General features: G+C 41.6%; 2 protein-coding genes across 2 annotated transcripts in view; one reads left to right on the top strand and one right to left on the bottom strand.

Moving 5' to 3' along the window:
• The window catches only part of LOC149312055 (small subunit processome component 20 homolog), an 81,780-nt gene extending 76,869 nt beyond the window's left edge, over nucleotides 1-4,911 (top strand). The window contains exons 59-62 of the mRNA XM_089523854.1: nucleotides 1,759-2,010; nucleotides 3,171-3,297; nucleotides 4,060-4,205; nucleotides 4,334-4,911. Coding sequence (XP_089379980.1) covers nucleotides 1,759-2,010; nucleotides 3,171-3,297; nucleotides 4,060-4,205; nucleotides 4,334-4,489 — 681 coding nt within the window. The 3' untranslated portion in view covers nucleotides 4,490-4,911. The remainder of the gene's footprint in view (nucleotides 1-1,758; nucleotides 2,011-3,170; nucleotides 3,298-4,059; nucleotides 4,206-4,333) is intronic.
• A 596-nt stretch (nucleotides 4,912-5,507) lies between these two features.
• Nucleotides 5,508-13,590, bottom strand: LOC149312054 (ADP-ribosylation factor-like protein 1). The gene is made up of 6 exons (XM_089523852.1): nucleotides 13,437-13,590; nucleotides 9,384-9,521; nucleotides 8,471-8,552; nucleotides 7,660-7,771; nucleotides 6,557-6,735; nucleotides 5,508-5,852 (listed from the first exon to the last, which is right to left on the bottom strand). The coding sequence occupies exons 1-6, from the start codon at nucleotides 13,438-13,440 to the stop codon at nucleotides 5,822-5,824; spliced, it is 546 nt and encodes a 181-aa protein (XP_089379978.1). The 5' UTR covers nucleotides 13,441-13,590; the 3' UTR covers nucleotides 5,508-5,821.
• Between the last annotated feature and the right edge of the window lie 495 nt (nucleotides 13,591-14,085).

Raw genomic sequence — 14,085 nt, 5'->3', positions numbered from 1 at the left:
AGCTCACTTTGGCATGTGAATACAGAGGCAGTTGAGGTTGTTGCTGTGCAGAAAGCTTTACGTGGCAGTCTCCTGTTGAATTGTAACAGTATAAAAAAAGTTAACAGCAATAATTCCTCCCACCATCTGACCAATAGATGCTAAAGCCTCTTTGGTAAAAATGTTTCAGTCTCTGTAAAGGTACTGGATGTTGCTTCTGATTGGCAGTGATTCCTTTGTACAACACTGAAGTTGAGAGGTGGCTGAAACCCATTGTGTAAATCAGGGATGGGAATTGTGGATTTCTAGATATTGTTGGACTGCAAGCCCCAGTAGCCCTAGTCAGCATAGCCAGTGACTAAAAATGCTTGGAGTTATAGTTCATCCACATAGAATCATAGAATCGTAGAGTTGGAAGAGACCACAAGGGCCATCCAGTCCAACCCCTGCCATGCAGGAACTCTCCATCAAAGCATCCCCCACAGATGGCCATCCAGCCTCTGTTTAAAGACCTCCAAGGAAGGAGACTCCACCACTCTCTGAGGGAATGTGTTCCACTGTCGAACAGGCCTTACTGTCAGGAAGTTCCTCCTAATGTTGAGGTGGAATCTCTTTTCCTGGAGCTTGCATCCATTGTTCCGGGTCGTTCTCTGGCAGCAGAAAACAAGCTTGCTCCCTCTTCAATATGACACCCTTTCAAGTATTTAAACAGGGCTATCATATCACCTCTTAATCTTCTCTTCTCCAGGCTAAACATCCCCAGCTCCCTCAGTCGTTCCTCATAGGACATGGTTTCCAGACCCTTCACCATTTTAGTCGCCCTCCTTTGGACACGCTCCACTTTCTCAATGTCCTTTTTTAATTGTGGTGCCCAGAACTGGACACAGTATTCCAGGTGGGGCCTGACCAAGGCAGAATAAAGTGGCACTATTACTTCCCTTGATCTAGACACTATACTTCTATTGATGCAGCCTAAAATCGCATTGGCCTTTTTAGCTGCCGCATCACACTGTTGATTTGTGTTCAACTTGTGGTCTACTTGGATTCCTAGATCCCTTTCACATGTAGTCTCGTTCAGCCAGGTGTCCCCTATCCTATATCTATTCATTTCATTTTTCCGCCCTAAGTGCAGTACCTTACATTTCTCCCTGTTGAAGTTCATTTTGTTTGCTTTGGCCCAGCTTTCTAGTCTATTCAGGTCATTTTGGAATGACACATGATTCCCAACCTTGAAGAAGTTATAGCAGAAAGTAAGGATTTTTTTTGCTGTACATTTCCTTGGATATACACACACTTCAGTCTCAAATTCCAGTGAATAAAAACAAGTGTAAAACAAATGAAACAACTCAACAATTCCCCAAAATCTAACAGACTAAACCAAAATCATGATCACTGAGTCCCCCAAACTTGAACAACAAAGGTTTCAATTAGCACCAAAATGTAATGAGTTCAGTCTCCAAAGGAATCACATAAAAATTCTGTAACAGTAGTATTAATATGTTCATCACTTAAGGAAGACCTCTTTGAGTCTTCACTGGCAAGCCAGTCATTTATTAGGGTCCGGCACTATGCTTGATGAATATTTTGCTTTTGCAACCAGCATCAGGAATGACAAAACAAGAGATTTATCGAGCATCTGAAAGGTTATCTGCAATGCACGTCTTGCATCCTTTAGGTTGCTCAGGAGACCATGCACTGGATAGGTTTGACCTAAAGCTTTTATTGGTACAGTATTTTAGAAAGTATACAAATGGCTTTTGTTTCTCTTTTATATTTTAGGTTATAAAGAATTTGCTCTTTATAGCCAAAGTATTGCATGTTCTGGTTCCTGCTCCAGAAGATAGCAAAGAGATCAGTGATGAAACTGAGGATCAGGAAGACTTAGAAGGTGAAGATGAGAATGATACTCTGGCTACAGAGGGAAAAGATGCTGAAGAGAAAAAAAGCCCAGCCACTTTGTTGTGGATGATGAAGAAACTCTTCATAATGGCATCACGAGAAGCTGCATATTCACCCAAAGACCCTCTAAAGGTTTGTATGTCTTTAAATCAGTGTTACTTCCACAAATACTGTCTTCCACTTTCAGGAACATGCCCAGGTTACAAAGTCATCACAGCAAGTGGTCCAAAATTAGTCTATCTGCAACAAGTCACTGGAATCATAGAGTGGACGAAGGTGCCCCAGGGCCATCAGGTCTTTCTCCCACTAGAGTAAGAATAAAGAGCTAAAGCAAACCCGAAAGGTAGCCATCCAAACTTTTAAAATCTTCAGTGAAGACATGTCTGCCCCCTTCCAAGATACTAGACACTACTGTCAAACAATGGACAGGCGTTCTTCCTCCTGTTCAGTTGAAATAAACTTTCTTGGAATTTGAATCCTTTGGTTTGAGCTTTTGTCTTTCTAGAGTGATAAAAAATGCAGTTTTGCGCATGGCAGGGAGTTGGACTGGATGGCCCTTCTGGTCACTTTCAACTCTATGATTATATGGAAATCAAGAGGTTCTTTTCTCTGCTGTTGCTTTTATCTGTGGGTCTGTATATGAAAATTAGGAGTGGAGATGGATTTATTATTTTGAAACCTTATCAAAACTGTTTCCTTTAAAAGATTGCTTTTTGCATTATGTGATGTTGAAATACTAACTTGGATCTGAAGAGAGCTCATAATGCTCTCAGTTCTGAGTCAGATCACATTCAGTCTTTTTCACCGATCGATAAACCTCTTTCCACCTTGTTTACCTTTGCTGCTATAGAGGGAGGGAAGGGGGTTACTCCTCCTCCCTCCCCAAATGACTGGCATGATAGATACTGATTGCATTTCCCAGGACTCCTTGTACTTTAGATGCAGCCATAGCAGTCTGCCTGGCATTGAATCTGCAAAGGGTAGAAAGATTTTCCTCTACAATCTTTAGATATACAGTACTGATGAAATTAAATAACTTTAGTATGCATGTGAGATGAAAGCATAGGTTTAATTGGTTGGGATCATCGATCAGACTACAACACAGACCTGTTGTCACAATCAGCAGTGTGGCAGGGCTTTGAATTAAATTTTGAAGAGCCAAGCTATTTTTCAGAGTTGATGGACAATTAATTTTTTTCTGAACAAGAATCAATTCTTCCCAACACTAAACAGCCTACACAGTGTTTTTTCTTTCATTATGAATATTTTGACCAAACATGGTTGTTTTTCAGAGAACCTGCATCTTTAAATTCCTTGGTGCCATTGCAGTAGACCTTGGAAAGGACAGGGTAAAGCCATACCTTCCAACTATCATTGGCCCTCTGTATAGAGAACTCAGCAGCACCTATGCAGAACAAGGTAAGAAATTTTACACTCGTGTCTGGCCTGAAGCATTTCCACTTTATACAGGAAGATTCTTTACTTCAGTTGCCACTTTGTATTACACCATCACCCTGTCTAAATAATTGAGGCCACTTGGACTGGCCTTGTATGGGGAAAGCTTTAAATACCACATGCATTTTGCTTTAGGGACCTCTGTGGACCCCTTCAACTTGTCATTCAAATGTGAGGATTTTGTGGGTCTGACAAAGGAAACTTAAAATTTAAAATAGAGAAAAACAGTTGTCACCCTGTTCAGTAATTATAATGTTGTAAGCCTGACCATTTCAACAACCAAATGTTCTCCCCAAAGTTTACCTTTTAAATGATGCCATACTGTTCCCTCAGAAGAATTTCTGGGGCACTGGAAAGTGTCACATTGAGCAGTGACTCATCCAGCTGTCTCCTGGTAGCAGGGCACCTTGCAAAAAAGCAGCTGGGACAGAACTCCACAGGGGCCCATTGCCCCCTACTATCAAGAGATGCCTTCCTGTGCCATCACTCACAGTCCCACTCTTTAGCACTTCACACATTCCTTTGTTGGGGAGAGGGTTTGGGAGGTAGCAAGGGGAGATACAGCTATGGAGATGATGACATCGCAGCTGCCTCTCAGCCATACCTTTCTGGATTAACTTTCGTTTAGGGTGTGCATTTTTTCTACTGCTTAATAACAATGTCATTCCTCAGTTCAGCTGTGAACCATTAGGTTTTGTATAATCAGATGTCCTATTGTTTTGCTAGATCCAACACTGAAAAATCTTGCCCAGGAAATTATAGAGCTGCTGAAGAAATTGGTTGGGCTGCAGACCTTCTCAATTGCTTTTGCCTCTGTACAAAAACAAGCTAGTCAGAAGAGAGCTATCAGAAAGAAACAGCGAGCCCTGCAGGTCAGTGCATCTACACTGGTTTAAAAACAATGAGCTCCACTTAACATGAGAACTTGTATTTCAAGCAGACAAGTTCAGAATATATAGCAGAAGTATAACTCTCATATTTTGTTTTATTTCCTGTTTAGGCTGTTGCTAATCCTGACATTGCTGCCAAGAAGAAATTAAAGAGACACAAGAATAAAACTGAGGCAAAGAAAAGAAAAATAGAATTCCTGAGGCCTGGTTACAAAGCCAAAAAACCAAGAAGTAACACATTAAAAGACCTTGCAATGGTGGAGTGAAATACCATTCATGATGTGTATGACATTAATGGCTTCTAATGTGTACAGAACTGTGGGTGGGGAATTTGTGAATGTTTGCCAAAGTAAGAACTTCACTAGGACCTTTTGCCCAAAAAGTTCTAGCTGGGAGATAATTTCAGTGAAGTTAATATCACTCAAGATACACAGAACCTCGTATTTTGATATTCAAAACTGTTGCAAAGGAGAACTCTTAATGAAGTTACTATAAATTCCAAATTATTTATTTGTAATTTTAATTGCTACACACTCTGTTTAACTGATAATGCTGCTGGAAAATAATTCTAACATTGCAGTTAGAGAATGTTTATGACAGCGACCTTTTTTTTGCTAATCTTTTCACATTGTACAGTAATACAAACTGTCTTTTTCTAATTAAATGTGCTTAAGGCACCTTAAAACTATATAGCGTTCACTGTGTGATTACTTTTTCAATCAGGTGTTAAAAATCTTTTAATATGTGGTTTACTCATTCCTTTAGACCATTTCAACCATTTCTGCGCTAGCTGTTCTCATTCCAGAAAAGGGAGATATTCTGGATTTTCATGTAACCTAGAGCTAAATTTACCTGATTCTCTGCGGCTTTTAATTCATAATTTTAAAGTCATGCTTGATCCAAACTAAGGCAGTGGCTTAAGCAAGGTTAATGTAGAATATTTGGCTTTCCTGTGATACCACCATAACTGCCTTTATAGAGCTCAGTACATTGAACAATCTTGTTACGGTAACTGGAGAACCTCTTGGTTTGGTTAATGTAATTCCCCACAGAATGCCAGAGGGCTTATGTGTTTACACTTTACCACTTGGGAGATTTTTTTTTTTTTACATGGGTAGTCTTTGAAAGAAAAAATTGGCTTCATAGGTTGCCTACCCATTTTAGGACACTTTCTTCTAAAGGTCTTCATCATTCAAACTGCCACTCAAAATAACCAGGTTACCAACTGCAAAAATGAACAAATTATAGAGGACTCACATTAAACAAGGGGGGAAAAATCAAACATGTGGTAGTTAAATATTTATTAGTGTTAAATAGTTTCAAACACTCAGTTCTCAGTAACAAAGTTTTCCCCCAATTATTTATTTCATGGTGTATTTTTGATTATATGACTGTCATAAAAATTGATGTTACACATAACTTATACAAGTTAAAAGAAATGCAGCAAACACAGTATAAGACAAGCATTGTTGATTCAGTGTGATTTACAATTCACAGACCTCACCGCCCTCCCTTTTCAAAAGGTAAATATTCTGTCAGTCCTATTTACAGCATTGCATTCATTGTCCTGACTGTGGAAAGCAAACTTCAAGTCCATTTCACTGTCTGCTCTTCAAAGTCTCCACCAACCTAGAAAAATAGATGTACTGTTTTTACAGAGCAGTAAATGAATCCTTGTTTACAACAAGTCATCTTGTAATCTGTGCTTCTTCTTCGTGGTCTCTGTGCCTCACACAACACGGTTTTGTGTCGCGCAGAGACTCCATTAAGATAGCTGAAAAGCTGAGCAGATTGGCAGAAGCCCCGTTCATTCCCATGTAGTAAGCATGCCCAATCCCGCCAATCTAGCTCCTCCTTCAGTTCTCTTTCAACTGCCACAAGAGAAACATCTCCTTCGGGTTGCTCCTGAACCAGTTTTGGCCATGCTGTGCTTTCTTCAATTCTGCAGTGACCTTCCCACCTGCCACAGGTAAGCTTTTTTGTCACCCTATTGTGTGAGGCACAGAGACCACGAAGAAGAAAAGGTTGTTTACCTGTAACTGTGGTTCTTCGAGTGGTCATCTGTGCCCTCACACAAACCCGCCCTACCTCCCCTCAGGTCCGTGCTGGTTTTCTGCGGCGGACTCAAATTGAAGGAGGAACTAGATTGGACATGCTCAGTACATGGGAGTTGGCAGGGGTCCTGCCAATCTGCTCAGCTTTTCAGCTTTCCAAATGGAGTCTGTGCGCAGGTGCAAAATCCAATTGTGTGATGGCACAGATGACCACTCGAAGAATCACAGTTACAGGTAAGCAACCATAAATGGTAATCAATTAAATGCACTGGTACTTACCACTCCATTGCCTCATCGAGTCCAGTGCCTTTGGTTGCAGATGTTTTGAATATCTGCCATTTTCTGTCCTTCAGAGCTGGAAGTCCAAGTGCATTTGCCATCTCTGTAGGAGTCATAGCTTGTTCCATATCTTGTTTATTTGCAAACACCACTAAAATAGCTTTCTTTAGTTCTTCTTCCTAAAAGAAGCAGCAGATTAGTTCACTCCACATTTCACCAAGTTTCATTTAGTAATGAAAATTATATGCATTATCTAGAAAGACACTAGAGGTGGTTTGGAGAACTGTTTTTCATTTTTAAGCTGTAGGCGTATGCAGATCCTAAGCAACCAAGAAGGTACACAGTAAAATGGACTGGACTGAATAAAGGCTGAACTGAAATTATTCGCAGAGAGGAAGTGGAAAAAAATGCATTTACAGTAGAGTCTCAATTATCCGACTTTTGGTTATCCGACTTCCCGATTATCCAATGTCTCGGACTCCCTTCAGGCTGAAGGAAACGAAGCCTCGCTGAGAAGAGGCCTGGGCCAACGGGCCGCACCTCTCCTCAGCACGGCTTGGAGTGCCTCAGCCCCAAGGGAGTTTGAGGACTCCCTTGGGGTGGCCCACGCCTTTTCTCGGCAAGGTTTAGTTTCCTTCAGCCCAAAGGGAGTCCTCAAACTCCCTTCGGGCTGAAGGAGTCCAAGCCGCGCCGAGGAGAGGCGTGGGTCGTCGGTCCAGGCCTCTCCTTGGCAATGCTTGGATTTTTTCAGCTCAAAGGAGAAGCCGTTGCGGAGGAAGCCGGACTTAGGAAGTAAGCAGGGGACGAGATGAGGAGGAAAAGAGGGAGGGGGGAGGGAAGGAAGGAAAGAGACAATAATATAAATAAAAATAATATTAATATTAGATACTTCATAATTGTTTTACTAATCTTAAAGGCAATGGCCAGGATCCAATTAAGGAGTTAACACGGATCATACTGCTCCTGACAAAATCAACAGCTGTTCTCAAAGGATGCATGTAGAACTGCAGGAGGGAAGAAGAGTTCTGGCAGAAGCAGAGAAATCCAGCTTGGACCTGTCTTATAACTGGAACTATCATATGTGTAAACCTCTCATTTCCTACCTCCAACATGGCAACAAGCTCAGACTTTGAAATTCCAATTCTGTCTCTGTCACAGCTGTCCACTACATAGATGACTGCATCTGTATTAGAATAGTAACATCTCCAATATGGCCTGGAATATAAACAATATTATAGTGTTTAAAATGCATGCTAATAAGAACTATCACTTTCTATCCCTGGAACCCTGTTGGCTTGTCTAAACTACAGTAGACCCATTAAATCAATTGCTGAATGGTGTGCCAACACACAGATAAATCCAATAGAATTTAAGCCTATGTGTGTGCTTGACCCTTGAAGAAAAGTCACCTAAATGTATGTAGATTACAACTAATTTGAGTGAAAAAGTGAAGTTGGTGAAATTTCTGTTCTATTTATGTCTTCCATTTTCTTTTCAGCATCAAACTAAATTGCTAGCACATATGTTCCTTTAAAATATAATTTGTTTTTGATTATTATGCAATCTTGTGGCCAGAATAAATCTCAGCTAAGGCAGTCACGGTCCTTTCAAAGTCACAGATTAATGAGCACCTATTGTCCATTAATTTGTAATAAATATAAGTAAATCATCAATACATTATTTTTTCAAATTCTGACACTTTTCAGAACCTATTAATATTTGTTTTATTTACACTAACAATAGAAATACAGTATGTTCAATCTGTCTAATCTTATGTAGCTTTTAAAAGCAATGAAACAAAAAAAGCTATTTTTATCTGTTTAAGAAACCCCAAGAATTCAGTTAAATACTTCAAAAATCATGCCCTGTGTTCACAGCCAGTTGGCATGCCAGATGTTATCAGATATGCTATACCTGATGCTTGTCTGCCCTCCCAAGTCCCAGACTTGAAACTTCAGATTCTTGTATGTTACTGTCTCAACGTTGAAACCAATTGCTGGAAGAGAAAATCAATTTATCAGGCTATGTTAAAAACTCTGAAGTCCAGAATATTGTTTGTTGCAATCCAAATACGCAAATATAAAATGATGCAGTTTATTTCTTGTCTACTGACAGACTAATATACAAGCTGACTATCTCTTATACAAAAATATGAAATGGTCCAAAATCCTTTTTTCCCCACGGGAGGCTGAGATAGTGACACCTTTGCTTTCTGATGGTTCAGTGTACACAAACTTTGTTTCATGCACAAAATGATTAAAAATACTGTATAAATTACCTTCAGGCTATGAATATAATGTATATGAAACAAACGAATTTTGTATTTAGACTTTGGTCCCATCTCTCATTTTGTACACTTCTGGTCCCATGGATTTCAGATGAAGGATACTCAACCTGTATTCTATATTTGGAAAGTCTGACTTGACACTCAGATTCATAAAACAAATTAAAGTTTGTTTAAAAAGGTAAGTGAAGGAGTGGAAAAATATGGGCGAGAATCGCTCGGATTCCTATTGATTGGGTGGTATATAAATAAAACCTATTATTATTATTATTATTACTATTACTATTGCAAGAATCTGTTTTCCTCTCAGGGGAAGGAACTAAAAGTGAGTTTAACAGTCATGTATTTTTCAAATAGTTTTCCCTATGAATGCTTCAAAGGTCTAAAATATATTCTCAAAGTTATATCAATTACATCAGTTTCAACTGAATTTCAATGGTCGTCTAAGCTTGTGACATGCACACATTAAATAATGAATGAATAAACAGAAAATAGATGATTGCATTACATGCTAATCTATCACATTTCATTTCAAACACTTACTAGGAATGGTAGTCACAACTTCACCAACTTGTAACCGGTAGAGAATGGTTGTTTTTCCTGCTCCATCTAATCCCAAGATCAAAATTCTCATCTCCCGTGTACCAAATAAACTGGAGAAAATGGTTGAAAAGAAGCCACCTACAGAGAAAAATAATTACCATTAAAACTGGATTCTTCACATTACTTAACAATGTCCAGCAGCATTTTTTTACTAAGAATTTTACTAACATGCTTCCAAGATGGTATGCACTTATGCCAATGCAAAAACAAGACAGTCAGTGGTCTAGCTGGACAGAACAGTATCTTATTGCAAGTTCCAAATGATAATACTGAATGTAGACCTGCAAGAAAATGTTGCAATGTAGTTCGCCTGTTATGGATGCAGTTAGCCAACCATGCTTTCAACTAACAGGTCCTTCCCTTCCCTCACCATTCTGTTTTTCTTTTCCAATTGGGCTACAATATTCTGGGGTAACTGAGCATGCTTAGCCTCACAGCTTTTTGCAGAGGGGATCATCTCTTTCTAGATTTTTTAAATGGTTTAACAAATCTCAGAAAACCTCTCAGCATACTAGTTCTTCCTTTCATTACTCTCAGTAGCCCTGTTTTTGTTCCATTTCTCTCATCCCTGAATTCATTATTATCAATTCCCACTCTGCCTGATAAACTTTACATGCTCTGAATAAGGGAGCTTCTTGCTCCTTGCTTACACTAGACTATAACAACCTGTTTCCACTATTACAATAAATCATGGTCTACTAGAACAATCCACAGCGATTATTGGGTTCAGAGATTCCTTTCTTCAGTGCAATCAGTAACACTGAACACTTTTGCCGCATGGAGGGGAGGGGTTTAAACAGTTTGATCTTTCATCTAGAAAAACTGTTCATCTTAATGATAGGTTAAAACAACTCAACTTCAAGCTATGCGTTATGAATGTAGCTTGTTTAAACAAATTATAATTAAGACACAAGGCCACACTATTAATAATGTGAAGAGGAACATGTGAACCTAAGATGTCTTATTGCAACATTCAAATTCACCCACAAGAAGCACTCACACAACATGACAAGTTACAGGTCAAGGAAATCCAGGCTTGTCATGAATGAACCCAACGCTGGTGGGTGCTGCTCCACCACTTCCACTTGCAGTTGGTTGGTTTTATTGTATCATCTGGGAGTGGCAGCTTCTAATTTGTTCTCATGAAATTTGAGGAAGAACTCATGATTTGTTTGAAGCATTTGTCTTAATATCAACTCGACTAATACAAACATATAGGCTGGCATAGACTTAGAACATTGTTACTGCTTCATAGTCTCATTTGTGATCATGGCACTAAAATGCCATGACCCTGAAACCCACCATAAAAACTAGTCAGGGGTCCAAGGTGAGAGAGGTTGGAGCAGAGCAGTGCATGATGACATGGCCAGCCCCCTCCCACCAGCGAGGAACACTGCAGGGAGCAGAAGCACAGATCCCCGCAGAACCTGTTACAACTGTTCACAGCAGAGTCACTTACTTGGTGGCAGGAAGAGGCTGGTCCTGTCATCCTGCAGTGCCCCGATTGGCAGCAACAGAGACCTCCACCACCCTGGATGGCTAACTGGCTTTTAAGGTACCTTTCAGGGGTCAGATGGCGAGTTAACAGCTGCAACATTGTGTCTTCAAGTTTGTTACAGGATTTCACCCACTGTGTACCGGTTGTCCTGAATCCAGATTTTGTCATTTACAAATGAGATGGTAAGGACTTTTTCTGTCCCCTGGCAGCCGTTCCAGGACCCTCAAGGATGCTATATGGAGTCTAACAGGACCCTGCTCAATGTGACAGGTTTGAAGGTGGGTGAAGGAGGATCTCCCCAAATGAGCACCAAAGAGGAAGGCTGGAGCAAGCACCACACACATCCCACAACGATTTGCTGCAATATACAAAGATAACTAAGTGCATCCTAGAATCACAGAGTTTGAAGAAGCTGCAAGGGCCACCCATTCAATTCCCTGCTATGCAAGAATACACAAAGCACCCCCGACAGATGGCCATACAGTTTCTGTTTAAAAGCCTCCAAAGAAGGAGACCCCACCAATCTCTGAAGGAACGTATTCCACTGCTGAACAGCTCTTACTGTCAGGAAGGTCTTCCTAATGTTGAGGTGGAACCTCTTTTCCTGAAGCATGAACTCTTTGCTCTGTGTCCTCGTTTCTGGAGCAGCAGAAAGCAAGTTTAGTCCATTCTTGAAGTGGCATCCCTTCAAATATTTGAGCATGGCTTTCGTATCACATCTTAACCCTTCTTCTCCTCCCCAGGCTAAACATACACAGCTCCCTAAGTTGCTCCTATGTAAAAGCCTTAATGAACATTAATCAACAACCACAACTTACAAATCTTCAAATGCATTTCTCTCCCCTTCCATCCCTCTATTTTTCCCCCTGATGGACAAGCGGAAATTGGCTCTCACAAGCCAAGAAACATGTCATCACATAGGTATGCAGATACAAGTAGTTAACATTTCCCCCATAACACAATCAGACCTGAGTTTTATTCCCAACCTTTAGAAAAATGAAGGAATTATAACAGTGGATAAACCAAACTGTTCACTGATGTAGTGCATATCATCATCATCATCATCATCATCATTCATTTATATCCCAATTTTCTCCCAAAAACGGGACTCAAGACGGCAAACAACAGAATTTAAAAAGTAGCACAGATCAAAAACTACACAAAAATAAAAATATAAATGATCTGAAAAGCAATTAAACAAGTTATGGAGCTAAAATATGAAAAACATTAAAACTAATGACTCTAGGAAGCATAAAATAACAGAGCATCATGAAAAGCCCATCCTGTTCAGTTCCTGAAAGCCTGATGGGCCAAGAATGCTTTCAGTTGCTGATGGCAGGAGAGCAAGGATGGAGCCATCCTGGTCCCTGAGGAAGGAGTCCCAAAGGGATGCCACCAAGGAGACTGCGCCTCAACGTCAGGAAGAGCCATTCAACAATGGGCTCTCCCTCCTTGGAGGCCTTTAAGCAGAGGCTGGAGGGCCATCTGTCAGGGGTGCTTTGATGGAGAGTTCCTGCATGGCAGAAGGGGGTTGGACCGGATGGTCTTCATGGTCTCCTCCGACTCTACAATCCCATGATTCTAAGAAGGCTCTCTTCTGATTTCTCAATCAGAAACCAGTTGAGAAGACTAAAGAGGGTTGGCCATGCTTTGATTTGTTTTGCAGTATTAATTTTTAACACACTATGCTAGATAGCATATCCAGCACAGCATATTCTCTATGGCCTGTTACAGACTGCCAAAATAAAGCTGCTTCGGGTCTCTTTGGAGGTATGCTGTTTAAATGATGCATGGGTCCTAAGAGTCCGGAGGTCGTGCCAAAGCCACACTCCATTCCTAAGCACTGGAGTGCAGCTTTGGCGCAGCTTCCGGATTCTTAGGATGCATGCATCATTTAAACAGCATACCTCCAAAGAGACCCGAAGTAGCTTTATTTTGGCAGTCTGTAACAGGCCTATATGTCCATTAGAGTCTTATCAAGTATGGATACCTTGTAGGGATATAGATATAGATGATCAGGCCATCTTAGCTTGTCCTGGAAGTAACTTAATGGTATATTTCTGAGTTTTTATACTGAGAGGTGATTTGTGGTATGAGTATGCGATGGGTGCTGTGTCTCTTGTTGCAGTCGTGCATTTGTTTGCATTTGTCTTTTTGTTTTTTCTTTGTAAAGGATTGTGTATAAATGAATTAAGAGGAAGAAGGAGGAGGCTCTCTTCTCTTGCTCTCCCTAAACTCAGCCTGAGAGAGTGGAAGGAAGGGCCTCGAGAAGGGCCTCTCCGGATGAGAGCTCTGTCTCCTGGGGGAAGTACAACTGCCTGCTGCCTCCATGCAGCCATAGCCCCGCAGGGTTCTTCCCAGGAGGCCGAGTGCCCTTTTGAGCCCCACAACGAACTCCAACTCCCAGAATTCCACAGCAAAGAGCGTGGATGCAGCCATTCTTTGCCCGTGGCTCCCTTCCCCGGCGGCTCTCCTTTCGGCCGCCCCCTTCTCACCCATGGCTGAGGACTCCTCCGGCGCCGCTTCCCCTCAGAGAAACCCCGAAGGCCGCCGCCGCCGCCGCCGCCGCCGTCGTTCACCCGGAAGCTGCGGCCTCGCTTCTTCTTCTTCCACGTCGACCCAGGAGGAGGAGGAGGAGGAGGAGGAGGCGGCCTCCTCAGCAAGACAGAGACGCGGAGCGCCGTTCCCTCGTCAGCACTTTCGACACCAGGGGAGGGAAGGCGGAGGGGAAAAAAATCTAGCTAGCAGCCGTGGCCAGGCGACGTGAATGAGAAGGCAGCCGGCTGCCACAGGGTTGTTGTTGGTATTATTATTATTAAATCTCTTTCACCCGAAGGGCAACGTGGCGAATCTGCCGCTTTCCAAAATATAAATGAGTATAAAAGGCAGCAGTTTGCGCGCTCGCGACGGTTGAGGGGGAAAGGGGCGGGGCCTCTGGGTTCTCCTGTCTCACTCTCAACTTCATTCCCTCAGAATGAGAGAGACTGGAGGGAAAAGGGAGGGCAGCTGAAGCTCAATTTGTAGAATCATAGAGTTGAAGTGACCAGAAGGGCCACCCAGGCTAACTCCCTGCCATGCAGGAATACACAGTCAAAGCACTCCCAACATACAGACCCCAGACTCTCTTTAAAGACCTCCAAAGGA

The sequence above is a fragment of the Sceloporus occidentalis genome, unplaced genomic scaffold (assembly GCF_023333645.1).
Source record: "Sceloporus occidentalis isolate IW3139 unplaced genomic scaffold, rSceOcc1.0.p SCAF_5, whole genome shotgun sequence".
Lineage (NCBI taxonomy): Eukaryota > Metazoa > Chordata > Lepidosauria > Squamata > Phrynosomatidae > Sceloporus > Sceloporus occidentalis.
Note: the sequence above shows the minus strand (reverse complement) of the source record. Positions and strands in the feature narration are given on the sequence as shown.